At 37.8% G+C, this 25,910-nt stretch overlaps 2 protein-coding genes across 2 annotated transcripts; one reads left to right on the forward strand and one right to left on the reverse strand.

Moving 5' to 3' along the window:
- Positions 1-242: 242 nt before the first annotated feature.
- Positions 243-3,239, reverse strand: NDUFB1 (NADH:ubiquinone oxidoreductase subunit B1). Its single transcript, XM_009101800.4, has 3 exons — positions 3,121-3,239; positions 1,716-1,860; positions 243-559 (listed from the first exon to the last, which is right to left on the reverse strand). The coding sequence occupies exons 2-3, from the start codon at positions 1,853-1,855 to the stop codon at positions 523-525; spliced, it is 177 nt and encodes a 58-aa protein (XP_009100048.1). The 5' UTR covers positions 1,856-1,860; positions 3,121-3,239; the 3' UTR covers positions 243-522.
- A 27-nt stretch (positions 3,240-3,266) lies between these two features.
- Positions 3,267-17,073, forward strand: CPSF2 (cleavage and polyadenylation specific factor 2). The gene is made up of 15 exons (XM_009101799.4): positions 3,267-3,345; positions 3,887-4,072; positions 5,537-5,696; positions 5,779-5,884; positions 7,358-7,487; positions 7,815-7,930; positions 8,493-8,680; positions 9,082-9,372; positions 10,417-10,517; positions 10,852-11,052; positions 11,658-11,810; positions 12,366-12,591; positions 14,236-14,535; positions 15,485-15,619; positions 15,745-17,073. Exons 2-15 carry the CDS (start codon positions 3,924-3,926, stop codon positions 15,835-15,837), a joined length of 2,349 nt encoding a protein of 782 aa, XP_009100047.1. The 5' UTR covers positions 3,267-3,345; positions 3,887-3,923; the 3' UTR covers positions 15,838-17,073.
- Positions 17,074-25,910: the final 8,837 nt, after the last annotated feature.

A 25,910-nucleotide genomic window follows, 5' to 3' on the forward strand; every position in this document is an offset into this window, starting at 1 on the left:
CCGGAGAGCCCCGCACCCGCCCCGCTCCTCCCGGAACGAGCCCCGGTGCCACTCCTCCCGGCACCGCCCGCTCCTGCCTTGTGCTCACCAGCCCCTTACACCTCCAGGCCCGCTCACAAAGCTGCAGCAACTGCTTAACCACTACTCCAAAGAAGTCTGCAGAGGAAACCCAGAAAGAAACTTATGTTCAGTAGCTGTCAAGCACATGGATTCGACACCATACACAACAATAGCAACATAAATGATTTTTGCATAGTTTATTTTATAGTTCTTCCTCTCCTTTCCAGAGTAGGGAAGAAAATTTACTCAATGCTTATGGACTAATGGAATTCTTGAACACATATTAGTCATGTAATTAAATCAACTTCAAAAACTAACACCAGAAATTAAACTAGCACTGATGAATTGCAGATGTCCTTTACTGTAGTATCCTCTCAGAGTAAAAACCATATTCCTGTTCTTTCAATATGTGAGGGAAGATGATGAATCAAACAAAAATGTCTTCCTTTTCATCATCAGCTTTTATCTCCATGTTACTTCTTCACCAGGCTTCAACTCCCTGTGAAGAAAAAAAAAAAAAACAAGAGGGAAGAGACTAAAATTAGTATCTTTCTTTTTAGAATAATTATTAATAAATGTAAGTACTTATTTGTGTTAGTTTATATTCAACAATACCTTCATTTTGAGATTTATGTAAATATTTAACTTTTCTTGCAATTGCTGTCAGTTAAAAATCTTTCCATACTGATAAACTTCCTCCTTTCTTTCAAAAGCTTCAATGGATCAAGTCTTCTGAATTTCCATTCATTTAAATGGAAGCACAGAACAGCTGAACTAAGGAGTTAACAGACTTTTAATTGGATCCAAAATGAAAAATTCTACTTCTTTTAAATATAATAATTCATTACTTTAGTGGAAAGAGAGATGTGAAAGAAGAAGGGATTTTTACAAGACACTGACATAACAGTCCAACTTCACTAACAAATCCATTAAGAAAAGTGCTAATGAACCAGTGGGGTAGGTTATGTCAAAAGCTTTCTTTCTTACTCAAAACTAATTTAGGCGAGGCCGGAGCTGGAAAAAAAAAAAATCCACTGGCACACAAACTGATAGCACTCCTACTACTATCAGTTTATGCAATATGACTTTTTTCCCCTCTTCTTTGTTAACTGATGATCTAATAGAGAATTAGAACTGACACAGATGAGTCAATGGCTGAAGTTCCCTGATGTACATACTCCCTGAGGAGTCAGAGCCAGAAAACCCAAACTGATCAGTGCATATAATCACATCATTCAGTGAAGATACAGCAGCATGTATGTTAATTTTCAAAAACTTGGTAATTATTTTGAAGTAACACAAAATTATAAAAAATATTTGGTTGAAAAGCGCTGTGATCATTTTACATTTAAGAGAGAAAATAAAGACTCGAGTACGGTGTTTCTTGTTGAAGTTATAGAGTCAAAATAATGGTTTCCATATATCATGACCAAGAACTTTACGGTCATTAACAGTAGTTAACAATCCTTTCTTTCATGAAGTTAGCTCCTAAAGATTCCATTTTCAGAAGGTGTTACTGACCTAAAACACTTCATGAATGATGACATTTTTAGGCCTTTCCTTCCTTTTTTTGGTTACGCTCATAATTAAAAAAGAACTGAGAAGCACTTTGAAAAATAACTATATAAGCCTATAAGAGACATCATAAAGCAGACCTTTTATATAACAAGCTCTTGTTTCTGAAGGCAGACAATCTTTCATCATTCCATCTGTCCAAATAGCATCCAATCACAAATCCTAAGGGAACAAGGATGTGAACCCAGTGTTCACGCACAGCTTGGGCAAAATTCACCATGACCGCTGGAAAGAAAAGTGTAACAGGTAAGAGGTACTCATAAATCTGCACTTGGAAACTGTTGCATGCTTGGCACCTTTACTCTCACTCATTAGGATTCTACAATGACATAATACACATGAGGGCTATCAAACACTTCCTACGAGACACATACTGTTCTCAAACCCATACCTGGGTTTCTTAGATATAATACTATCGACCCTGGGAAAAAGGATTTCATCCTAAAACAGGAGAGAAATAGAACATCTCTTTAATTTACTCATTAAAGCAAGCTACAGAAGTTTGCTGTTTTTTAAAACATTAGGAACACTTTCATAATCTAAACTCCTGTAGAAGGACACTTTATCATCTGTGTCAGATCTCAAAGACAAGTTGTATATTTAGTGGAGAGCTGACAGATAAGAAAGGACATTTCTGAAATAAGGAAGAACATTTCTAAAATCACAGAATGACAGAATTATTACAGCTGGAATGGACCTCCGGAGATCATCCAGTCAAACCTCTCTGCCAAGGCAGGATCACCTGCAGCAGAAGACACAGGAACACATCCAGGTGGTTTTCGAATGTGAGAGGAGAGGGAGACACCATGACCTCTCAGGGCAGCTGCTACAGTGCTCTGTGACCCTCAAAGTATAGAAGTTTTTCCTCGTCTTAAGGCAGAACTTCTTGTGTTTTAGTTCACGTCCATTGTTCCTTGTCCCGTTGCTGGGTACCAATGAGAAGAGTCTGGCACCCGCCTTTGAGATATTTACAGGCATTAATGAGATCCCCTCGCAGTCTTCTCTTCTCCAGAATAAACAGGCCCAGCAAACCTTTCCAACCCAACCAAAGCGTTTCAGACTGTGAATTACACGCGATACCAGCGAAGTCTGTCACACACAGCCGAGGGCTCGGAGCCCCGGCCGGGCCCCGAGGGCGAACACCGCCGCCGTTCCCGCCGCGGCCGCTGTGGGGCGGCCCCGCACGCACCCCCTGAGGGACCCCCGGCCTGGGCCCGGCCGCTGGCTCGGGATACAGCCCCACCACCTCCCGGCTGAGCCGCCCCGGCCTGCCCGGGACCCCGACGGCCCCTCCAGCAGCAATAGCGCCATAAAACCCCACGGCTGAGGGGCGCTCCCGCCCGCCGCCGTGTCCCGGCCGAAGGACTAGCGGTCAGGGCGAGGCGCTGCCAGGGAGATCCGACAGCGCTTCCGCCCCCAAGGCCACTGCCACTGCCACTGCCACTGCCACTGCCGCTCCCGCCCCCCGCACGACCCCGCCATTACCGCTGCTCGCGCCAGCACCGGGACCCGCAGCGGCCGCGCCAAGGGCACCGGGAACGGGCGGGCCGGGCGAGACCACGGGCTGCGCAGGGGCGGGGGAGGAGCGCCCTCCCCCTGGCGGGCTCGCGGTGGTGCCGCCCGCTACCCTTCCGCCGGCTGCCCCTCCTCCGCACCGCCCGCAAGATGGCGGCCAGCGCGGCGCGGGCTGGGGGTGGTTGAGGGCAGCAGGTATCGGCTCTTTCACATCATCCTCCTCTTCCCCTTGACCTCCTCGTCTCCGACTGGAGTGGGCGTAGGGCTCGCCCCCGTGACCCCGTCCCCACCCGGCTAGAGGTCAGGCCTGGACGCAGGCCCGGGCGCGGGGCCCGGCGGGGCGCTGGAGCCCCGGAGCCCCCCGCGCGGCGCCCCCGGCCCGACCCGCGCTGTGTCCCTGCTCGGGCAGGCCCTGGCTTTGAGGGGTCCCGTCTCTGGATGTGCCGTCTCTGGGTGCCCCTGTCCAGCTCTGTGGAGCTGCTGTTAACTGCGCTGCTCCTAGGGAGCCTCTTTAAAATTATTCTTAATGCATATTGTAGAAAATTAACCCCACCTCTTTCTAATAAGACCTGCGAGAGTAGAATGTTAATATCGGAGACTTAATTGGTATCGAGCAGCTGTATTGAATAGTATTAATACCGTTAGCCTGCATATTTTCAGGAATATGTGAAGCTAGATCTAAGTAAATGGAATTTTTCTTTGTGTCAATCAACGAAATATTTTGTCCCCCATTCAGATTAGTTCTTTTGGAGATTAAACACTTGGAGAGGAAAATGACATCGATTATCAAGTTGACTACACTCTCGGGAGTGCAGGAGGAATCTGCCCTCTGCTATCTTTTGCAAGTAGATGAGTTTCGTTTTCTTTTGGACTGTGGCTGGGATGAAAACTTTTCTATGGATATTATTGATTCCCTGAGGAAGTAAGTAGTTCAGTTCATACACCTATTTTTAAAATAGGGCTTGGTCTGTCTTGAAAGTTTTCAAAATTCCATGTGGTGGTATAATGTATGGTGTTGCTAAATGAAAATTTGTTCTTTTGCTTTGTTTTGTATATATTTTACATGAAGGGAATCACACTGCTGAAACATTTCCCGCAAAACCTTGGGATTTTTTTCTTGTCAGTCCAGTGAGTTGTGTCTCTTAACTGTAATTCTCAAACTGTTCAGTTTTTGCTTTGGCTTGGATGATTTATTTGTTTTTTATTGTCATAAACGTGACACAGTTTAGGGGAGACTGACCTTAACTCTCAACTGATTTAGAATAGTTAACTAAGTTTTAAATAGGAGAGAAAGCCTTCCTGCATGTAGGCTGAATACAAAGCAGTTAAACTCTTGGCTCTTGTTTCGAGTTGAATAGACTGTCAGGAAAACACCTTCTGTCAGGACACCAGCCCTGCAAAGGGAAAAATCCCCCAAACCAAAATTCATCTAGACTTCAATATTGAACTTCTTCAGGTGTACAGCAAAGAGCTGTGCTGATTGCTAAGTTAGGACTGAAACGTGGAAATTTGGGAAAGAAACTGAGCTTTTGGATACTATTTTTGTAGCATTGACACACTTTCAGTGTTTAAAATCTTTTAAGTGAGGATTGTTAGGTACCGAGGATAATTTATAAAATTTTGCAAGTGTCTTATCTAAGAAGTGATTAGATAAAATTCCCTTTATCATAACAGCCATTGAGAAGAATGCATGTGCCCCACTTACTATGCAAGGGAACAAAAAGTTGTCAGGCCAGCTAGTATTTTCATTTGTTACATGTGTTTTATGCCCTCAAGTTTTTCAATTATGATATGTAGAAAGATTTTAATCTGAGTTCTAATTTGATGCAACACTTTACAAGGGAATACAAATGTTTTTCAGAGTAATAAAATCCCCCAAACTGATGTGCTACTTTTCTAAAATGATATGTTTGATATTATCTATATTTAAAGAAATATATTTTGATTTGTCTTTATCAGTTTGAGGATTGTTGTGTCTTTGGTCCTGTTACTTGGTCAATCTCAACAGAAGAAAAGTTGTAGTCTGTTTTGGGGTGTATAAGCAATTTGTAGCGCATCTGTACTAATAATGTTCTTGGTCCCTCAGTTAATTTACTTTCTGGTGTCCACTTTTATACTAAGGTCTTTCTTATCAGGAGTTTGATGTGAAACTTACATATTCAGATCTAAAGTAATGCTTTCTGAAATCACTTGTGTTTTTAAGTACTTGAACATTAGGAAACAACTGTAAGTTTTATGATTTTTAAAACTGTCCCAATTCTTGAAGGGTTTAAGTTTCATTGTTTGGCATTCAGACTGCGTATGTATTCTCAAAACAGCCCTAGCAGAGACATACAAAACCATACAGAACCCCTTTCAATGGCTTTTGTTGGCCCTCTTTTTATAGGCATGTACACCAGGTTGATGCTGTTCTTCTTTCCCACCCTGACCCTCTACACCTTGGTGCACTTCCATATGCAGTTGGAAAAATGGGATTGAATTGTGCCATTTATGCAACTATTCCTGTATATAAAATGGGACAGATGTTTATGTATGATCTCTACCAGGTATGTTTAAGTTGATACTTTCATACACAACATCTTTGATGGTGGAGTGTTTGAACGCTCTGTTCCTCTTTGTTTGTTTTAGTCCCGCCATAATACTGAAGATTTCACACTCTTTACATTGGATGATGTAGATGCAGCCTTTGATAAGATACAACAGCTGAAGTTTTCTCAGATTGTGAACTTAAAAGGTAAAGTTGTCACCAAAACCTCAAGAAATAATTAATTTTAGTGAAAGGCAACAGAGCAGTGAAGAGTTAAAGTAACTTTTTAAAAGGGACTGAGTTCTGAAATGCTGTGTTTTACAGGGCTGAATTCATTAGCCTCGTGTCATTCTGTATCAATTGCAATTGTATCTAGAAATGGATATAATTTTCTCTTAATGCAGAGGGGGTCATGCCAAAGAGTGTTTAGATGTTTGTTTCTCTTTTGTGTTTTCTTGGACTTCTCTTGGAATTTACTGATGTCTATTAAAAGTATTTACTAACCTGTAGCAGCAGATACTTCAGAACTCTCCATAAGCAGTAGCACAAGGGAAAGCTTTTTAGAGCAGGTTGCAGAGATGAAGTTAGAGCATGTGCAGGATTTAATGGGGAGATCCTCAGTGACTCATATCATACTCAGTGTAGCATGTTGCTGGGACCTGTGACAAGCAGCAGTTTTCCGCTCGTGTTGAATGTAAAGATCAGAGTAAACTAAAAACTCTCTTCTTGAGAAGAGGCTGAGCACCAGCAGTTTGTCTCTGAAGTGCAGTATTTTACAGGTTCATGAATAGTACTGCCAAAAGACTTGACTTCTTATTTGGAAAATAGAAGGAGGATGTTGTCCTTGAAAGGCTGCTGGCCCCTTTTTGAGATAGTTGTAGCAAGGCTATGTCTGCCCTGGCAATTTTTACATGTGAAGAGCAGTTTTATCATACAACTTTTTTAAAACAAACAACTTCTTTTATATTTATTGAAGGTGATTTGAAAAGACTGATGGAGGCTTTTAAGAAGATAATATATGTTTAATTTTTAATTATTACTGTGCATTTAATGCAGCAGAGTCAGTGAGTAATGGTTGTGGGTAGTCTCATTTTAATCTGACGAACATACAGGCTGGTATCAATGACAGGGAGCAATAGTGCATTTGAAAAAGGCATCAGGTGCTGAAAAGTTCTGTTATCCCTGACTGCAGCACACTAACACCTTTTCTGCTATGGTTTAACTTGTGTGTTTGTCATTCTGGAAAGCTTCTAGATTGTGTAATTTATATAAGTTTTCCTAAGTACCTCAAAAGTGAATGCTATAGTAAACATTTAGTATTGCCCCAGAAAGGGTCCTGGCTTTCATAATTGTGCTTGCTTTCTTGTGATATGTTTTCTTTATAATTTACTGTTGTTTATGGCCATAGTTACAGCAGTTCTGAGTATCAGTGGGAGGTGGAGGGAAGAAAAGATCTTTGCTGTAGTTTCTTTATTCTGGAGGAAATATAAAAGTGAATTGCAAAATATTTTGACATTACTGCTTAGAAGGAAGGACAGATGTTACTGCTTTTTCATACTTCATTTGACTTTTTTTCTCAGTAGAAATTTGAGTATTCAGTTGTTTAAAGTTACTATGTCTTGCTCAGAGTAATGGATTTTAATATGTGCAATCTACCTAAAATACTGAAAACCTTTGTAGGTAAAGGACATGGTTTGTCAATCACACCATTGCCAGCTGGTCACATGATAGGAGGCACTATTTGGAAGATTGTCAAGGATGGGGAGGAAGAAATTGTTTATGCCGTTGATTTCAACCACAAGAGGGAGATGTAAGTTCAACATAGTAATGTGTAGTTCTTAGCTGTGTTAGGTGTGTACCATTTAGTGGGTGATAAAGAGCTGTGGAAGCAGAAGTGCATTTCCAGTTCTAATAAGACCACTAATTTCATTTGCATCCAGATTAATCACTTTGAAGCAAGCATTAGCTCTGTGTTTGTTTATTCCGTTCATTTTTATTTTTTTGTAAATTTGAAGCAGGAAGCATTCAGCAGCTGAGTAGTTTGGTTTCTGTACATGCAAATATTTGGAATCTAGCTGTCTTGTTTTTTCTTGTAAAATAGAAATGCAAAAAGTGAGATTTTTCCTTTTTTCCACAGCCATCTGAATGGATGTTCCTTGGAAATGTTGAGCAGGCCTTCATTGCTTATTACAGATTCATTTAATGCTACTTATGTACAACCTAGGAGGAAGCAAAGGGATGAACAGCTGCTGAGTATGTATTGTTTGGGCTTCAAAAATATCAGTAATGTGATTTATTAGCCACTATAAATTATTTTTCTATGAGAAATTCATTGGCATTTACACTTAAGAACCCTTATTAAAATGTAGCAAGTTTTAAATTACTATTTTCTGATGATACTGATCCTGTGAGTTAAATGTTTTCCTAACAACAATGAACTGTATTTGAAAGTTGTGTATTTTACCCAGTGTATCCTTAAATGTCTTCAGGGATTTTTAAATTACATTCCTCGGCACTTTATTTTTAAACTCCATTTTCTGTTGGTTTTTATTAAAAAAACCAAAACCAAGCAAACAAAATTAAGAAATCCCAAGGCAGAGAGATCTTCAGAGCTACTGAGAAAACTCCAGCTCCCTTTAATTTTGGTGAAAGTGTGGATTTTTATGTCTTTTGAAATTTCATTTGTTTCTGTGGTCAGTATACTTTAGAATATGATTGCTAGTGTGATATAACAAAAAAAAAAAAATCCAAGCCACAGCACAAACTTTGGTTCAAAGTATAAGGAGGTTTTTATTTTGTTTTTGATTCTTCCTAGCTAATGTTTTGGAGACATTACGAGGTGATGGAAATGTATTAATAGCTGTGGATACAGCAGGCAGAGTTCTGGAACTTGCTCAGCTTCTTGACCAGATCTGGAGAACAAAAGATGCAGGATTGGGAGTCTACTCTCTTGCACTTTTGAATAATGTCAGCTACAATGTAGTGGAGTTCTCTAAATCACAGGTTGGTTTTGATTTTAAAACCCAATTATGAAGAGTAAAGGAACATTTATGCAAAAGCTTTGCTTTTTTATGGTAAAAAATGGAAAAATACTGGGGGAATGTCCTTATTCTGTAGTGCATGTTTGTGTCTCAGCTCTTTTGACCAAGTAACACAGTGTCCGGTTGTGCCAGTGGACGTGTTTCTTGATACTGATTTCTGTCGTTAGGATAAAACTTGTTAGTATAGTTTATAGTTGTTAAAAAAGAGAACTTAAAGTACTTGTTTCAGTGTTGTTTATGCTCAACACCAGCTGAGAAATACTGAAGTAATCATGGGCATATTGCATCCTGTACTTCATATGAAGCTTATACTGTTGAACAACTTGTATTTGTGTAGATAACTTCCTCTAATATGTATTTTAGGTTGAATGGATGAGTGACAAGTTGATGAGGTGCTTTGAAGACAAGAGAAACAACCCTTTTCAGTTCCGCCATCTCTCATTATGTCACAGTCTGTCTGATCTGGCTCGAGTGCCTAGTCCTAAAGTTGTTCTTGCCAGTCAGCCTGACTTGGAGTGTGGGTTTTCTAGAGATCTTTTCATTCAGTGGTGCCAGGATTCCAAAAACTCTATAATTTTAACTTATCGCACTACACCTGGAACATTAGCACGATTCCTGATAGATAATCCTTCTGAAAAAGTTATAGATATTGAGGTAAGAGTTGTCTCTATAGCTCCAGGTTCTTATTGTGGGCCGTCTGGGGTCATGTGGGAAAAACTGAACATGGTTTCCCTTTTGATCTTCTGGAAATTGTTCCAGTGGTGGAGAGAAACCTGAAATCAGTATGTTGCATATTTATCAGATTGTGGATAAATTTACATAAAAATTGATCTCCTACTGAGAACCGCAAAATACTTTTTCATGGCATGGCAAAATTAATAGAGCTGAGCATGAAGTTCCTTTTAAATATTTATTCTTAGACAACTTGTTCCTTTGTGTTTCTATTATAACAGAAAAAAGTCTGCTTGCAGCTGACATACAGATCACTACATATGATGGGTTAGTCTTGCTGGAAAATTATCCTGGTTTGGATGAGAGGAGAATCAAGTCAAATTAGTATAATATATCTCAACAGGATTTGAAGGATAAGCAAATGCTAGAAATTAGGAGATAATTAATTGCTATTCATGCTTTCAAATTGTTTTCAATAATCTGTACACCTGTGTCTACTTCTTGCTGGTGCACATTGTTAATTTATGGAAGTCTCCTGTGATTGCAGTGATAATTTCAACACTGATGATGCAGCTTTGTTTTGGTTTAGGATTGGATTGAAGTGATCGAATTATAGTATTAGATTATTACTAGAATTCAGTTTATTCAAAGTGAGCTGTACTCGGAAAACAAACAAAATCTACCATTCTTTTGCCAGCTAGTATGACTTTGCTAGCTTCTTCTGGTTTTATGTTAGTGATAGAAAGACTAAAAATCCACTGCTCATCTAAGAGTATTTGCCTTCACTTGTTTTTGGAAAGCTTAATTGATTTTAATATTTTTAAAATATTAAAGTAGACTTTACAAATTGACACTATCATTGATGTCAAGGTACCACATTTTTGCCATAGTCTTGTCTTGTATGTGACATACAATTTATACTTGCCCTATACGTGCCCAAGGACAAATATTCTTGTCAGCAGCATATAGAAGTATTAAAGTTGTGTCAGCTACTCACAATAACATTCATTTTAATTCCATCTGCAGTTGAGAAAACGTGTCAAGTTGGAAGGAAAAGAACTTGAAGAATACCTAGAAAAGGAAAAACTAAAGAAAGAGGCAGCTAAGAAGTTAGAGCAGTCTAAAGAGTAAGTAGGTTGTTCATTCTACTGTTAAGATCAGAGTTGAGATTTCTTTGTGATTATTCTGCTCCTTCAGCTCTTTTCAGACCTAAATGAGAATTAGAGTTTCAGTAGCCTTGTCTGAGGGCTCTGAGGAATCAGGAGTGGTTGTCTTTAATCTGTTGTCCCGCTAGACCCAGTTTCATCTGCCAGTTAACTGTGAGCTCTTTCTCAGATACATAAACTGCCCTTGGCCTTGGTTAGTGTTATGTCAACTGTTATTTTCTAGTCAGTGTGTTTATGTAATATGAAACCTGAAGAAAAAAAAGAAGTGCTAGGTGTTTTTGAAATGTCATTTCAGGGCAGATATTGATTCCAGTGATGAGAGTGATGCTGAAGAGGATATTGATCAGCCAACTTTACATAAGACCAAACATGATTTGATGATGAAAGGTGAAGGTAGCCGAAAAGGAAGCTTCTTCAAACAGGCAAAAAAATCTTATCCAATGTTTCCAGCTCCTGAAGAAAGAATTAAATGGGATGAATATGGTGAAATTATCAAGTATGTGGTGGTAATGTATACTCACATAGTAGTTTTGAAATAATCAAAAACTAGAAGGAATTAAATTCACTATTCTGTCTCTTTCGCAGCATTGCTGTATGCTCTACTAACTGCTAAGTCTTAGAGAAAGCTTATGATAAGGATTGAAGCTGCAGAGTGCTGGTCCTTGACCTGTGTTCACACCTCTTAGGATATATTTTCACTTTGGGCTTTTTTTTAAATCTTTTGAGATAGAAGATTTTAAATTTTTTTAACCTGACTTTCTTCTGCTTTAAATTTCACTTAATGTTAAATTTGTGAGGTGAGAAAACACTATTCATCCTAACAAAATTCAGTGATATTTGTCAGCTCTGCATAAGGAATACTTGCTAGAAACTCTCAATTTGCTAGTATTTCCCAAGTTATTCAAATTCTTTTTTAAGACATGAGCGTCATATTTTCCCAATCAGCTCTCTTCAAGTACGGAAATACTTGGCAGGTGTAGTAAAGTTGCTGACAATAGCAGTTACAAAAAAATCTTAGTAATAATAATCAGCACTGTTTGTTTTTATGATAGGTAGTGCTTTGGTTTTACTCTAAAAAGCAAAATACCTTTCATTCTTTAGACCTGAAGATTTTCTAGTTCCAGAGCTTCAAGCAACAGAAGAAGAAAAAAGCAAATTAGAGTCTGGTTTGACAAATGGAGAGGAGCCTATGGATCAGGATTTATCAGATGTTCCTACCAAATGTATTTCTGCAACAGAATCAATGGAAATTAAGTGAGTGACTTTGTTCTTCTCAATTCTACTAGAACAGTGGCATGGGTACGGTGCAAATTGGGTAAAAGGCTAGCTTGGATTTAAGAAAGTGGGAAAGGACTTGATTTTTGTTTATTTTTTTCCCCAAGCTAAGTTGTATTTTACTAGTTTTTCTGGGAGTGCAGAACAGTCTTATAGTTTCCCACTCTTGAAAAATTTGTTTTGTTTCCTGTCTTATGGAGACAACTGGGAGAGATAGAAGAAATGATACAGTAGCATGTTAACATAGATGCTTAAGTATGCTTTGTTAAAAGGATAACATATTCAAATACGCTTATTTCATGGATAACTTATTTTTTTGATAACTATGTAAGTGAATTTTGTGAATGTAGAGTGTTAAATACACACATGATAATATTTGACAACTATATTTTACAGATCCATAATATACCTTGTGCTGACAGCTTTTGTTGATGTACAATAATTAAAAAATATCTTAATGAGGTATTTTGGAACACTCAAAGGTTTAATCTTTTAAACTAAAACATATTATTCTGGGTTTTTAATTCAAACTAGAGCCAGAGTTACATACATTGACTATGAAGGACGTTCAGATGGGGACTCAATTAAAAAAATTATTAACCAAATGAAACCAAGACAACTGGTGATTGTCCATGGACCACCTGAGGCCAGTCAGGACCTTGCAGAATGTTGCAGAGCTTTTGGTGGAAAAGATATTAAAGTTTACATGCCCAAACTTCATGAAACTGTAGATGCTACAAGTGAAACTCACATTTACCAGGTAAGGTTCTGGAATTTTTTAGTTGTGTAACTACTGTGGACTATAGTAGAGCTGTATGACCAGAATGTAATTTGCCCTCTGTTCTTTGGGAGAGGAGAGGTGATACCACTGTGAGTTCAATTAGTTTTGTGTGATCGAGGCGTTAGTTGTGTTTTTCTGTGTTTAGATAAGCATTCTTCTGAGCCTTATTATTCATAAGCATTTGCAGGCTTGAATGTGCTATCAGTGGATTTTTTACCTGAAGTGCAAAAGGCAGTTTTGCACATTTGTGTCCACGGGGGCATCAGTTTGCTTTATTGAAGTATTAACAAATTTATCATATTTAGAATACTGTTGTATACTAGCTGCAATTCAGGATTCTCTTTGGAATCTCAAATGGAGCCTTAAAGAGCTAGAATAAAAAAATGCTTTCATACTTAAATAGTACCTAAGAGTGAACATGTAAAATTAGGAGCAAGTTAATGATAAAAACAAATAAGATACCCATACCCCCCAAAAACTTAATGTGATGGTTCTTGGAAAGTAAGGTCATGATTACGTATTGCTGTGTGTTAGCCATGAAAATTAAATGCAATATATTAAGTTCTAAATAAGAAAGCTGGAATAGCCTGTGTGAATTATGTGAAAATTATGTATGCTCCCAGTTTAATTTTTGAAATTGTTTAGAGGGAAGTGTCTCACAAACACTTTTTGCAGTAGTTCTTTATTCCTTTGTTCTTTTAAAGTTAATAGAGAAACATTGGTAGAATTGTTGAAAGAGGTACTTCTGTTTCTTTCCAGAGAAAAATCTGTTATCTTCTAGAAAGTAGAAAATTCCAGTTATTAAAAATCATCTAGTTATGGCAGCCTTAAAACAGCATGTTTTCTGCATGTGGTCTGTTGGTTGTTGGGATGTTTTTATTTGTTTTTTAAGGCTATGAGGGTTGCTAGTGTGTAAAAAATGACCCAGGAGAAGTGCAGTGGCGATATTGAATTTGAAAATAATAGATGTGAGTGAAATGTCAGTGTCACAGTGTCATTTGAGTGGGTTGTGCTGTACATGGGTGGGTAGCTGGTGGTTCTTTCACATGGTTGCATCCTTGATTGCACTGTGGGAATCTTTATTTAAAGGATTAAAGTCCCAGAGTCCGCCAGAGGAATCAGGGTAAGGACACTTAAAATTCTCATATTTACAACATTTTTTCTTACAACAAAATAGTAATTTTATTTTTTTTGGAGGGTTGAAATTTTGAACTATTCATCAGTAACCTGAATGTATTTATAGAAACTTCCTCTGAATTTCCTAAGACCAACTGAGGAACACCTTGTCTGCAAAATAGGTTTCTGGTTTTTAAAAAGAAATTATTGCTCTTGCTGTAAATTTAAGTCAAGTTTGCAGTTCAATAGTTTTTTTTTTAATTTTAGCCAAGGTGAGAAAGTTGTTGATCTCTGCTGCTTTTTAAGTTGTGATGTGAGTATCACATATATTAAATTTTAAAGTATCTTGCCTTGGTGATACCAGTTCCATCCTTTCTCTCCATAAGAGTGCATGAATCAAACCAGCTGGGAAGATGGTGAAGAGAAACTTTCTAATCTTTAAAGCTTGAAGTAAGAACTCTGTATTTTCCATGAAAGTAATAGTACTTTTATTTTTGTGCAACCCAGGTCAGGTTGAAAGATTCTCTTGTCAGCTCTCTTCAGTTCTGTAAAGCCAAGGATGCTGAGTTGGCTTGGATAGATGGTGTTCTGGACATGAGGGTTTCAAAAGTGGATACTGGAGTTATTTTGGAAGAGGGAGAATTGAGGGAAGATGAAGACTTAGAAATGCAAGTGGATGTGCCTTCTTCAGACTCAAGTGTGATTGCACAACAGAAGGCCATGAAAAGCCTCTTTGGTGATGATGACAAGGAGATGTGTGAGGAGAGCGAGATCATTCCTACTTTGGAACCTCTGCCACCTCATGAGGTACAGAAATGATGCTGCTCTGGATTTCTTTTATGAAGACCTCTGTATTTGTTTGTCTTTTTCTAGTGCTTAGAGGTTGATATTGTTATCTTACTCAAATGAAAGCCTAACTGAAACTGGCTTTTCATGTTCGGGTTTCTCTTTGTTAAACCTGGTGCTGTTCTTTGTTCAGCTTTTATGCTTTTCAGTGAGGATGATCTTTTGCATCCATTAACAGTGCCATATATTTATGAAATAAGATTTTAATTAGTGTGTCTCATATCTGTAATTAGTACATGCAGATAGAGATATCAGTTGGTGTTAGACACTTCAGGATTTTATTATGTTTTGTTGATGCTATGGAAGATACTTCATCGACTTGAGATACAGATCTTTTGACATTCGTACATCTGCTTCTATAGTAGTGATTTGAGAGTTTATTAAATTTATCTTTTCTGTAAATTTACTGTAGCTCTTAAAATACTTTGCATTTTAGGAGATAACTATTTTATCTTTCTGTTCAATTATTCCAGTATCTTTTAATCCTAGAGATGCTTTTTAAGATTTTCTGTTTCACAGTCCTAAATGTAGTCTGTTCTGGGAGCTAGAGAATTGTGGACACAACTCCCAAGTCTGTTCAGATTCATGGCTACCATCATGGAGCCCTGTACTGATCAGCAGTACAGCTCACCGCAGCTTGATCCCTGGCATAACATGGCTTGGAAGAAGGATCTTCATCATAGCTTTGTATTTGTCTTCAATATGTGAGCAAAGAAAACCTTTTGCTTTTTGTGATGGGTTACTTCTAAGGCTTTTCTGTCCTGAAGATGTATTGCTGCAAGTGAACAGAAATAGGATCAATTTAGAGTCCTGTAGCCTTGGCCGCATTGCTGCCAATGCGGTAATGAGGTCTTTGAAAAAATGGAAGGTGCTAAATAGAAGCAGTAAAACTGTGTGTATTGTTTTGAAGGTTCTTGGGCATCAGTCTGTGTTTATGAATGAGCCAAGACTGTCTGACTTCAAGCAGGTTCTCTTGCGGGAAGGTATACAAGCTGAATTTGTTGGAGGAGTGCTTGTGTGCAACAACCTGGTGGCTGTCCGCAGGGTAGGTGTTCTGTGTTTTAACCTCTTTGGAAAATAATATTATAAAGTAATTTGTATTATTTTAGTAATAAAAGAAGTCTCTCATTAATGTAAAGATAATAAATTGAAACATGTCTTTTGTTTCAGACTGAAACAGGGCGTATTGGATTGGAAGGCTGCCTCTGCCAGGACTTCTATAGGATAAGAGACCTTTTATATGAGCAATATGCTATTGTCTAAGAAAAGTGCTGCAAAGGTGTTTTCACTTGAACTTTTACAGACAATGGAGGTTTCTCCCAGTCCTGACTTTTTGTAGTTTTCTAATTTATACAGGGAAACCTAATTCATAAAAAACAGTTAGCTGCAATGAACGTGTGAGTAACTGCTACTGTTGTTCATAAATCTGTTGGTACATTCCATGTAGTTGACTCTTAAACTGTTACAACTTGGCATCTCCCACATAACACATTATAAATGAGTTTATGACTGAATGCTTCTCAGGAGAGGTTCAATTTGTCAGGGCATGTTTTGGTTTCACAGATTTCCTGTCAAAGAGAACAAAACATGTAAAAGTCATTCTTTTGTTCTAAAATAAGATTGGATAAAGAGCCTTGGTTTCTTTGGTTTTGTTCGTTTTTGATTCTGTGTGGTTGGTTTTGGTTTTTGTTGCTTGGGGTTTTTTTTAGTAACTTTGATTTGGGGAACAGTCTCAAGTGTCTCCCTCTTTTGTTTTTAAATTGAGGTTAGTTGAACTACATTATTAACACCGCACTTAAAGCTAGACTGCTTAAAGTTTCCCCAGTGTTAATCTGGCTGCATCTTAATGCTGTATCTGTTCCAGCTTACTGATTTGTTCCGAACCAGCATTTCATATTGCAATCTGCAGGATAAAAATATTACTTGGGCAATTACTCTTAAGAAGATTGGATTATATTTTCAGGTAGTTTAAAATGCAGTAATTATGCTTCAGAGTAACTTCTGTGCAAACTTACAGAATTCGTAACTCCTAACTCTTGCAAAATTATGCCAATTAGAAAACCTTTTCTAAGTTCTGATTTTAGTACTTTTCAAAGTCTAAAGCCTTTATCCATACACTGCTGTTTGTTCAGAGTGCCATGAGCCAAGTTCAGGAAGATCTTTTCTCTTGAAATCTGAGTTCATGTAATGTATTTAATGATTTTGTACCATGTTCTGTTCTAGGTGACAGTAAGACTTATTGTAGCTGCTGATGCTGGGAATTTACCTTACCGTTTAGGTAAGGATAAACACAGTTTGGAGTTAATTAATTTCTCAGAACTTAACTTATGAAAACAAATGGTCTCTCAAATTTATTTAATCTTTTTCTCCCCTATCCATGTGTGAAACACCAGCTTTGGCAGTGGAGGGTTGTTTGCTTTTTTATATTACATAAAACAATGTAATATATGCGCTTTGTGTTATGCTTAAATAAAACCTTTGAAAAAGTGGCAAAAAATAGCCCTGTGGGCTATCAATGGAAAGATAATTTACTTTGCAATTCATTCTCAACAAAAACTTTGTCTGATCTGCAGACTATTCTGTTTAAAATAGTAGCTTAAAAGTGAAGACTGTATTAAACATTTGATAGAACTGTGTATTATAAATGTAAAAAACTTGAAAAGACAATACTGAGTAAGAATGTATTTTCTTACACAAAATCTAGGGATAACTAGATAGCTCAATGTTGTGGGTTTTTTTCTTAACAGTCTAGAAAAATGACATTTCCTTATATTGACATCCAGAACTTCACAGAAATGCTCTGGTTTTGTAGCAATGCTATATAAATCTATATGATGCTGCATACTTGTTGCTGAATACTATTGTATTACTGTTGTTTATACTAGTGAACTTTTATAAAGTGAGTTCCTTTGTACATAATCATTGGCTGTAGGACTTTAACCTTGACTGGAGGGGATCACATACGCCTCCATGGAATATAATAATAAAGAAAAAACCCCTTAGAAAGTCAAAATAGTGCTGTTTCTAAAAAAAGATAAATACAGCACTGTGCGATCATAAACCTTTCTATCAGTTTTGTTTGTTTTTCTGACTCAGTTTTGTTTGTTTTTCTGACCTACTGATACAAATTCAGCTAAGATCACTAAATTTTAGTGTTATCAGTCCACAAATTCTAGTGTGTGCTGACAGAGAATCCCAAATTAGTGCTATCACTGAGGAAAAGGCTCAAGTATAAGCAAAACAGCTTATTTTAGTTTGTTCAGCATGAGTGTGGCTGAAGTGTGAAATCAGGTCTGGAAAGCTGACATGCAAGGTGCAAGTACTCAGCTGAATGCTGGGACTGGAGTTCTGGACATCTGTAAAGAATGTATCACAGGCTGCACTGGTGCTGTGGGGCAGGTGTGGTCCTCAGCTGGGCATTAAGGGCTTGTAAAGCAGTGTGCACCTGAAGCCAATGCTCATTCATTTTGCATTTTCTGCTGTCAGTTCCCTGATACATTCTTAACTATGATTTGCTTTAGACAGTAATTGAACTTCTGTGTGTGATTTTCAGAGTTACTAGTCTGGTTCTAGTTTTTTATCTGAACTAAAAGATTGATTTCCCCTTCCCTTCACAAAATTTCAGTACTGCTATGATCCATAAGTTGTGTTTTCAGGCTTCTACATTTTTTTCATTAGCAGTAAAAATGTGACAAGGTGTACCATTTCTTATTCTGTGCTCTGTTTTTCCTGAGGGTCAGAACATTAACTTCAAACCTACTTTTGGTGTTCACCAGTTAAAAATATTTCCTTCCAGTGCTCCTGGATAGTTCAGATTCCTCGTATAAGAAGAGACAAGGGTATGTGGAGACAGAGAAAAGGTCTCTAATTATAAAAATGTAATTTTAGCATTAGTTATTTTGCTCCTTTAGTTATTTTGTTCCTATTATCAAAACATAGCTTTACCCTGAGTTAAATAACATTGTTTGCGACAGATTCATTTTTAATCATTTTACTTTGACAATGTGGTCTGGAGGTGAAGGTGACACTCTTCTCCATTCTTCAACAATATTTAGATGTAACTAGATCCAATTCTCAAAATCCCTTGTTAATGGAAAGGTAGGATGCCCAGCATTCTGTCAGAGTAATAGTCTTGGGAGAGCATTTGAAATCTACTTGCTGCTACAAATTGCCTGGAAATGTAGTGGTTTTCCCATATCTCTACTAGTTTTCAATTGGAGTCAAATGCTATTAATTAGGAATTTACAAGCAGAGCCATGCTCCCTCCCCACCCTCCAATCCGAATAAATATTATAGATGGTTGTACCCTAAAACATTTGCTTTGTACAGAATCAAGATTTCTTTGCTAAGGCATGACATGTATTACTACTTCAGGTAGTAAAGGGGAGTGTATTGCATGGGGAGAACACTTAAACTTTGTTCTTGCCAGGACAGGGTTGATTTTTGCAGCAGCCAGGAGGGGAATGGCCAGGACCAAGAGGTTATTCCATGCCACCTCAGGTCATTTTCCAAGAATGGGTAAGGGGTCCCTTCCTGGCAGTGGTAAGGTATTGTTGGGCTCCCTTTGGGGCAGGGGTGGGCATTCACATGGGAATTGCTCACCTCCCTTGTATACTTGTGTTATTTATGTTGCTGCTGTCACTGTTCATTTTCTTATTTCATTGCTGTTTCTGGTAAGTTGGTCTTATCTCAACCCATGATCTTCACTGTGACTCCAATTCTCTTCAGCCCCAAGAGGGGAAGGAGAGGGAAAGGGAGGAGTGAACAAGTGGCGCATGGTTTGGAGCGTTTTGGAGGGAACACTAAATGGGAGAATACCATTCCTAAACCATGAAAACTACTAAAATTTTTTGAGTCTTTGTCAAAAGTAGTCTTACTTTAGGGATCTGAATGTTGCATTATATTCTGTTTCATGGCTTTTAGAGATATTTTCATGGTTTTGAAAAGGAAGTGCTGGGGAAGATGATCTCACAGTCAAATCTGATAAATGGATAGTAACCAGAATTGTAGTTCTTAGTCTGAAAACTAAGTCATCAATGGTAGTTCAAAATGGGATAATGAAACTAGATCAAAAGGATCTGTAAAATTCCCTTTTGACATTTATTTTTAAAAATACTTTAAAACAGTATTGGGTCTTACCTTCTCTTGAGACTCGTTTTGATTGGGTAAGAAATATAATACAAAGATCAAAATCTCATAGAATGGTTTGGTTTGGAAGGGGCCTTAAAGATTGTCTGCTTTCAGCCATGGCAGGTTGCTCAACCCATCCAATCTGGTCTTGAGCACTTCCTTAGATGAGCCATCCACAGCTTCTCTGGGCAACTTGTGCCAGTATGTTACCCTCACTCATAGTGAAGAATTTCTTCCTAGTACCTAATCTAAACCTACTCTCATTCAGTTTAAAGCCATTTCCCCTTGTCCTATCACTACATACTCTTATAAGAAGTCTCTCTCCAGCTCTCCTGTAGAACATCTTTAAGTACTGGAAGGTGCTCTAAGGTTTCCCCAGACCTTTCTCTTTTCCAGGCTAGACGACCCCAACTTTCTCAGCCTGCCTTCATGAGAGAGGTGCTGCAGCTCCCTTATAATCTTCGTGGCCATCCTCTGCAGTTGCTCCAACAGGTCCAGGTCCTTCCTGGGCTGGGACCCCAGAGCTGGATGCAGCACTGCAGGTGGGATCTCACCAGAGAGGAGTTAAGGGCAGATCCCCTCCTTTACTCTACTGCCCATGCTGCTTTGATATAGTCCAGGATACAATGCAAGAGCACATTGCCAGATCATGTCCATCCTGCACCACCAGCATTTTATTTTGAGAGTCTTGTTTCATGGCTTGTTTCCTGCAAGTACAGAACAGTTGCAATTCAGTGGTAAGTGAACTGATTCTTCCTTTCAGCTCTAACACTTCCTCACAGTGGTAGAAGAGGAATATAGTTATGAGTATTTGGGAAAACAAGATTGTTTCATACAGTGAACTTCAAGTTTTATTGTCTTTGATAGGTTATGTATTACCACTGTGATAAGAATTGAAAAATGAAAAGAAAAACAGCCCCACTCCTGCATTATTTAGTAGAACTTCCAGTAAGGCCTGTAACTGTTTCCCTGGAAGAGAAGGATCCATACAAACTCTTAAGGTCAGAAGAAACAAGTTTGCTCTATGAGCTTTAAGCAGTAAAACCTGCCTGTTGTGTAATCCTCTTAGGTGATGCAAGCTGGATCTGCGATTCAACAGCTGAATGATAACGAGCTAAGCATCTGCCAAAAAGGCATAGTTTGTAACTGCAATCTGGCAGTCACTGATTTTGGTAATGAACAAATACATTACTTCAGTTCTGCAGGCTTGTCTTAAATATTTTTAATTTTCAGTGCAGCTTTTTGGAAGTGATAAAAACTTCTCTAAAAGCTACTTTTGACAAATTATTCTAAAGAAATTTGCAATGGTGGCATTTCAGTTAAAAAATAATACAGTCCAAACCACAGGCTTTCTATTGAACTTGGCTCAAGGTTGATACAAGTTTTTGTAAAACAGACTCAGGAAAATTACATGGGAAGCCAGTGGAGAGTGTTCATCATGTTATGTAGTATTGGCTACCAATGCCCTTGCTGGTATTTGAGATGTAGAAAATAGAGCATGACATTTAATGTCAATAACAATGTCAGAACTTTTGCAAGTAAATAAAAATTCCATCTTCAAAATGTTGAAGGTTTTTTTTTTTAACATGCAACCAAAATTATTTTTTCCTTTGTGACGAATTAGTTTATGGGAATATATAGGTGTGAAGAATGCACTCTTAGCAACACAGTTGTTAAGCAACAGCTCCCTGAGTGATTGATTTCTCAAGTGGTGGTTTTACTGATACCTTCTTAAAGTTGCCATTTAACTCAGTTGCCTTGTCTGTAAGAAGTCTCCTTTAGTTTTCTTACCAGTTCTGAACCATGTTTGATACACAGCACAGTCATTTACTCAAGTGCTTTACAACTCTGTGAATAAGAGCAAGAACTCCAATTTGGAGTGCGGCAGTTTGGATTGCTGAGTTCTGGCAAAGAAAGCAGATCATTAATAGCTTAGAGGTTTGAAGATTACCTTTTATTGGTGTTTAAGGTTATAGTTTTATGTTAAAATCATTGCAGTTAATCTAATCCAGAGAACTGCTTCCTCTCCAGCTGTTTATATTTTTGTAGAAAGAGCAGAAGTGTGACTGACAGGTATTGTACCTTATTTTCCAGTATACTTTATTTTAAAATATTTTGTCCATTGTAGTTGCTTCAAACTGTGGGGTTCTTAGTCTTTTAAGTCCATCTGTGTAAGTTCTCTAGTGTGCTCATCTCAGCTGTTATTACCAAGGTTTCTTAGAAATAATCCTGAGGCAGTTAGGTAATATGTCTTTATCAGCAGTAACACTCAAATTGTGTAGTAAGGTTGTACAAGACATTTTGAAAGATCCTTGAAAGGAAAAAATGGGATATAGTTAGAACTTAATAATCACTGAAACTTAGAACTTAGTAGGACTGTCAGCCATTTACTTTCTACATCTACCTAGGACACAATGATGGGAACAGGCATCTCAGGAGTGCTTTCTGATGCTGCTGCAGTGAACTGTCAAATAAAAAAAAAAGATAAGCAAAAAAAAAAAAGGTAAAAGGTTACCCACACTTACCTAACTAACCTCTTGCATATGCTTCAATATATGAACCTGAAAATGTTTTCGTGGTGTGGATTACATACCAAAAATTGTGATATTGGATGTGATAACATTGCCACTCATTTTGTAATTTTACGACACATCTGGGGCAACAGGTATAGCATACCCAAGTAATTATTTCTGTTAGGGCAATATTGTGTCCCATTGTTTTCAGAGAACTTGTTTAACTTTCATGGAGGAAAAACCCTGAGCATGATGTAATCAATACTTCCTAAATTATTGGCAGGTGCTCTGCAAGACATAGTAATGAACTTCTCTGGAAAATCATCAGGGAATTACTTTTTCTGCCGTGTTGCAGCTCCTGAAGGAGTTGCACAGCTGGTGGAGCATATTGCCCGTCACCGTGCCAGACTTGGCATTTGAAAGGCTGCCAGATTGCTTTGTGCTGTTGTGCGAGTCATGGATCAGCAGTTTGCAGCAGTATGAGGAGAGTAAGCGTTTTATTCTTTGCCCTCTCTAGGATCACACAAGTTAATACTGCATTTATAAAGAGTCCAACCTATTTTCTGAACCTACCAGGTACTTGGGTTGTGTTACCTGATTAGATTGACCTCCATGCTGCGGGAATCTATAGAGAAATTATGTTTTTTATGCACTCTAGTGAAATTTCTCTTAATATCAGTGTTTGGAGTCACTCTGCATAGCCTGCTTTTCATGTTTTATGTAATTTTATTATGCTTTAGTATTTCTTTCATAATCTCCCTGATTTTACTAATGCACAATATTGCAAAAGCAGTATAAAATAGTCAACAGACTTTAAATCATTCGTGTATCTTTAAACCTCTTATGCTGATTAAAAGTGTTAAGGCTATTAGTATTTTTTATGTAACTGGGTCTAAATTTAGTTTCTGTTGCAGTCAAAAAACACTCTGATATTGCAAACCATGATCCTAATCTGCTTCCTTTTGGAGTTGATGGTAACAGTTTTTCAGCACAGCTTTTGTGTTTCTGTGCAGTAATGACTAGAATAGAACTAACACTGTGTTTATTGTAGAAATTCAGTGTGACTTTTCATTTTCTGATTTCTTTTTCAGGAGTGTCAAAATACTACTTTTGATGTGTGGAATATGATTTTATTTACTTTTAGGCATTGTTTTTTGGTTTTTTGGGGTTTTTTTTAATTCTTGAATTTTTAAAAAGTGATTTGAGTTGCCCATAGGTTACTGCTCCATTGGAAGGACAGAACTTAATTAAGAAATTATTATTTTTCCTTATGTAAAATTCTTCTGGTTCTGGTATGGAGAGGCAAAAAGAAAAATAAGTGTTGAAGTGGTTGAAGTTGGATAGCATGTATATAGTCCATACCTTCCAATCTGAATAGCTGTAAAATGCCTCCGTGACAGTCTCATCCTATAAAACTGCACCTAATGTCCATTCTTTGTAGTCTGGTCTAACTGTTTGAATAACTTAATTATTATGAAAAAGTAACAAAGTTGTGCCATCATATATTACTGATTTTATTTCCTGCAGTATTGTGCAATGCCTTTGGTCATGTGTGATCTTAATTTCACATATACATGAATTTTATGTCATAGCTGACAACTTGCTGCAAAAAGCCATCATAAAAAAAAAAGAAGACTACTGGTTTGGAGGTATTAGAACATCCAGTGAAGGAAATCATAGCTCTGTGTTCAAGGGGTCCCTTGGAAAGACTGAACATTGTGAACATTTGAGTAGTAGCCTTGCTGCTATTTACATATAAAAATGAGTGCCTTTAAGCTCGTGTATGGAAATGGGTAATTTACATTATTTAAACACAAAATTGAAGATTGTATTTCTGATGCATGAATGCATGATCTCAAAACCAGCTAGAGACTTGTGTGAGCTGTACATACAAGTTAATTGTTACATACATAAGAGTACAGCACTTGAGTGCTTCTGGTAATTTTACTCCTACTTTGGCAGGACTGTTCCACTGATTGTTTTCTAAGAAACAAATAATTTCCAAATTACACAGTTATTTTTTGATCTGTGAATGGAATTTTCCTTTGCTTGGCAGAACATAGGCTCTAACAGTGCTGAAGTGCTTCTAAAATAACTCATCTAGTCAGGGGGCAGTACGTTTTCTGCAAAGTGGAGGACTTCTTTGAGACTGGGAAAGGATATATTTGCCTTGGTATTATTGGTTTGGAAATACAGTATGGATGGAGTGAAGAAAGAGCTTTAGGCAACATGGAAGGAAGGAGAAATTACCAAACTGTGATGACTTTTCTAGGGAGATGGTGTTCTGCTTTGCTTGAGAGAGCTACGGATGTCTTGTCAATTATTCCCCATAGAATTAAGCATGAGTTTAGGTTTTGGAAAGTTTTAGTGGTTAATTTTTCAGCTTCTGCAAGCCTGTCACGTCAGAAGAAGATAATGGTGTCTGTTTTTTTCCAGGATGAGTTTGTGTTAGGATTATGAACAGCATCATAAAGAATTAAATTCATTGATCACACAGCAGACTCTGCAGGTCTAGGTTTGCTGGCTGCAAGTTGCTTATGAAGCAACTTGAAGTTCTGTGGTGGGTGATTTATTTGATTCATGCTTCAGGTTATGGCTAAGGGCAGGGTTAGGGGTGTCAGGTTATAAATGGAATTTTTGTGCAGTCTCATGGGGAGAAAAGCAGAAATGAGGCTTAGTATAGATGCATAAGAGCACTAAAGGCAAATCATGGGTGTTCTTGGAAACTTCCACCTTATCAACTGATACTGGGTTGACACCAACAAAAAGAAGTTACAAGACTCTTTATTTCTTGTCTATTCATAAAGTTTTAATAAATTCAGCACTCCACTGTAACTGGTCAAAGTGTTGGTTTGTATGGTTTTGAATACACAGCTTTGTGTAACTAGTTGGATTAGCTGATATTTAATTCTGCTTTTTATTTCATTATACTGATTATACCATTCTGCCACTTAATTATTCATTAGATAGTTCAATCATATGCAATGTAATTGTATGATATCCAGAACCAGAGGGAATTTTTATTGGGCCGCCCAATATTGCGAAAATCTTCCTCGTGTTAAAGGACTTTGCATTATGATGTTGCCCTTTTTTTAATTCCTTGAGCTTTCTGAAATAGTGTTTAAAACAGTGCTAATTTCCTAAGCATATACTTCTGTAAGCCTTGATTTCTGATTGCAAGTGCTTTGCCATGTCTTCTGTGTATTGTGGCTCTAGATTCAGGGAAGATGCAGGGAAATCTTTGAATAGGGTATTACACTTGAAAGTCTGCTGCCTACTGATGTACAAGTGTAAAATCTCTCTTCTAGCAGTGTCACACACTGCTTATTGTACAGACCTTTGGTTTCTTTTGTGTGATTGATGAAAACTGCTGAAATATAGCATTATTTACAATATTTCGAAAATTATCAAGTCAGCTGCTTTGTTTTGACTCCAAGGTTTCTTTTTTCGATTGTCTAGCAAATTTGTAGCCCTGGAGTTGGTAAGTAGCTTGTGTCACTGTGCAAGCAGCTGAAATTTAGTAGCAAGGCACCTTTAATATCTAGTCTGATTGGGCATCTATCTATGCTTAAAAAATGGTATGCTTTGGGGAAGACACAGGGGAAAGATGGAAGTGGGGAAGACAGGCAGATTCCTGCTTGGCTGTCTAATTATATTCCCATGGCAAATACTTAAAAATTACTTTCTGGATCG

This window comes from Serinus canaria, chromosome 5 (genome assembly GCF_022539315.1).
Source record: "Serinus canaria isolate serCan28SL12 chromosome 5, serCan2020, whole genome shotgun sequence".
In the NCBI taxonomy this organism is placed as follows: domain Eukaryota; kingdom Metazoa; phylum Chordata; class Aves; order Passeriformes; family Fringillidae; genus Serinus; species Serinus canaria.

What these genes read in the sequence shown, in the direction of transcription:
- NDUFB1 (XM_009101800.4), bottom strand. Translation starts at nt 1,855, where the DNA reads ATGGTGAATTTTGCCCAAGCTGTGCGTGAACACTGGGTTCACATCCTT. An exon ending in AAGAGCTTGTTATATAAAAG is followed by an intron (nt 560 to 1,715) that starts GTCTGCTTTATG and finishes TTTTCTTCACAG; the next exon opens with GGAGTTGAAGCCTGGTGAAG.
- CPSF2 (XM_009101799.4), top strand. Translation starts at nt 3,924, where the DNA reads ATGACATCGATTATCAAGTTGACTACACTCTCGGGAGTGCAGGAGGAA. An exon ending in AAGGGATGAACAGCTGCTGA is followed by an intron (nt 7,931 to 8,492) that starts GTATGTATTGTT and finishes GATTCTTCCTAG; the next exon opens with CTAATGTTTTGGAGACATTA. An exon ending in AACCTCTGCCACCTCATGAG is followed by an intron (nt 14,536 to 15,484) that starts GTACAGAAATGA and finishes ATTGTTTTGAAG; the next exon opens with GTTCTTGGGCATCAGTCTGT.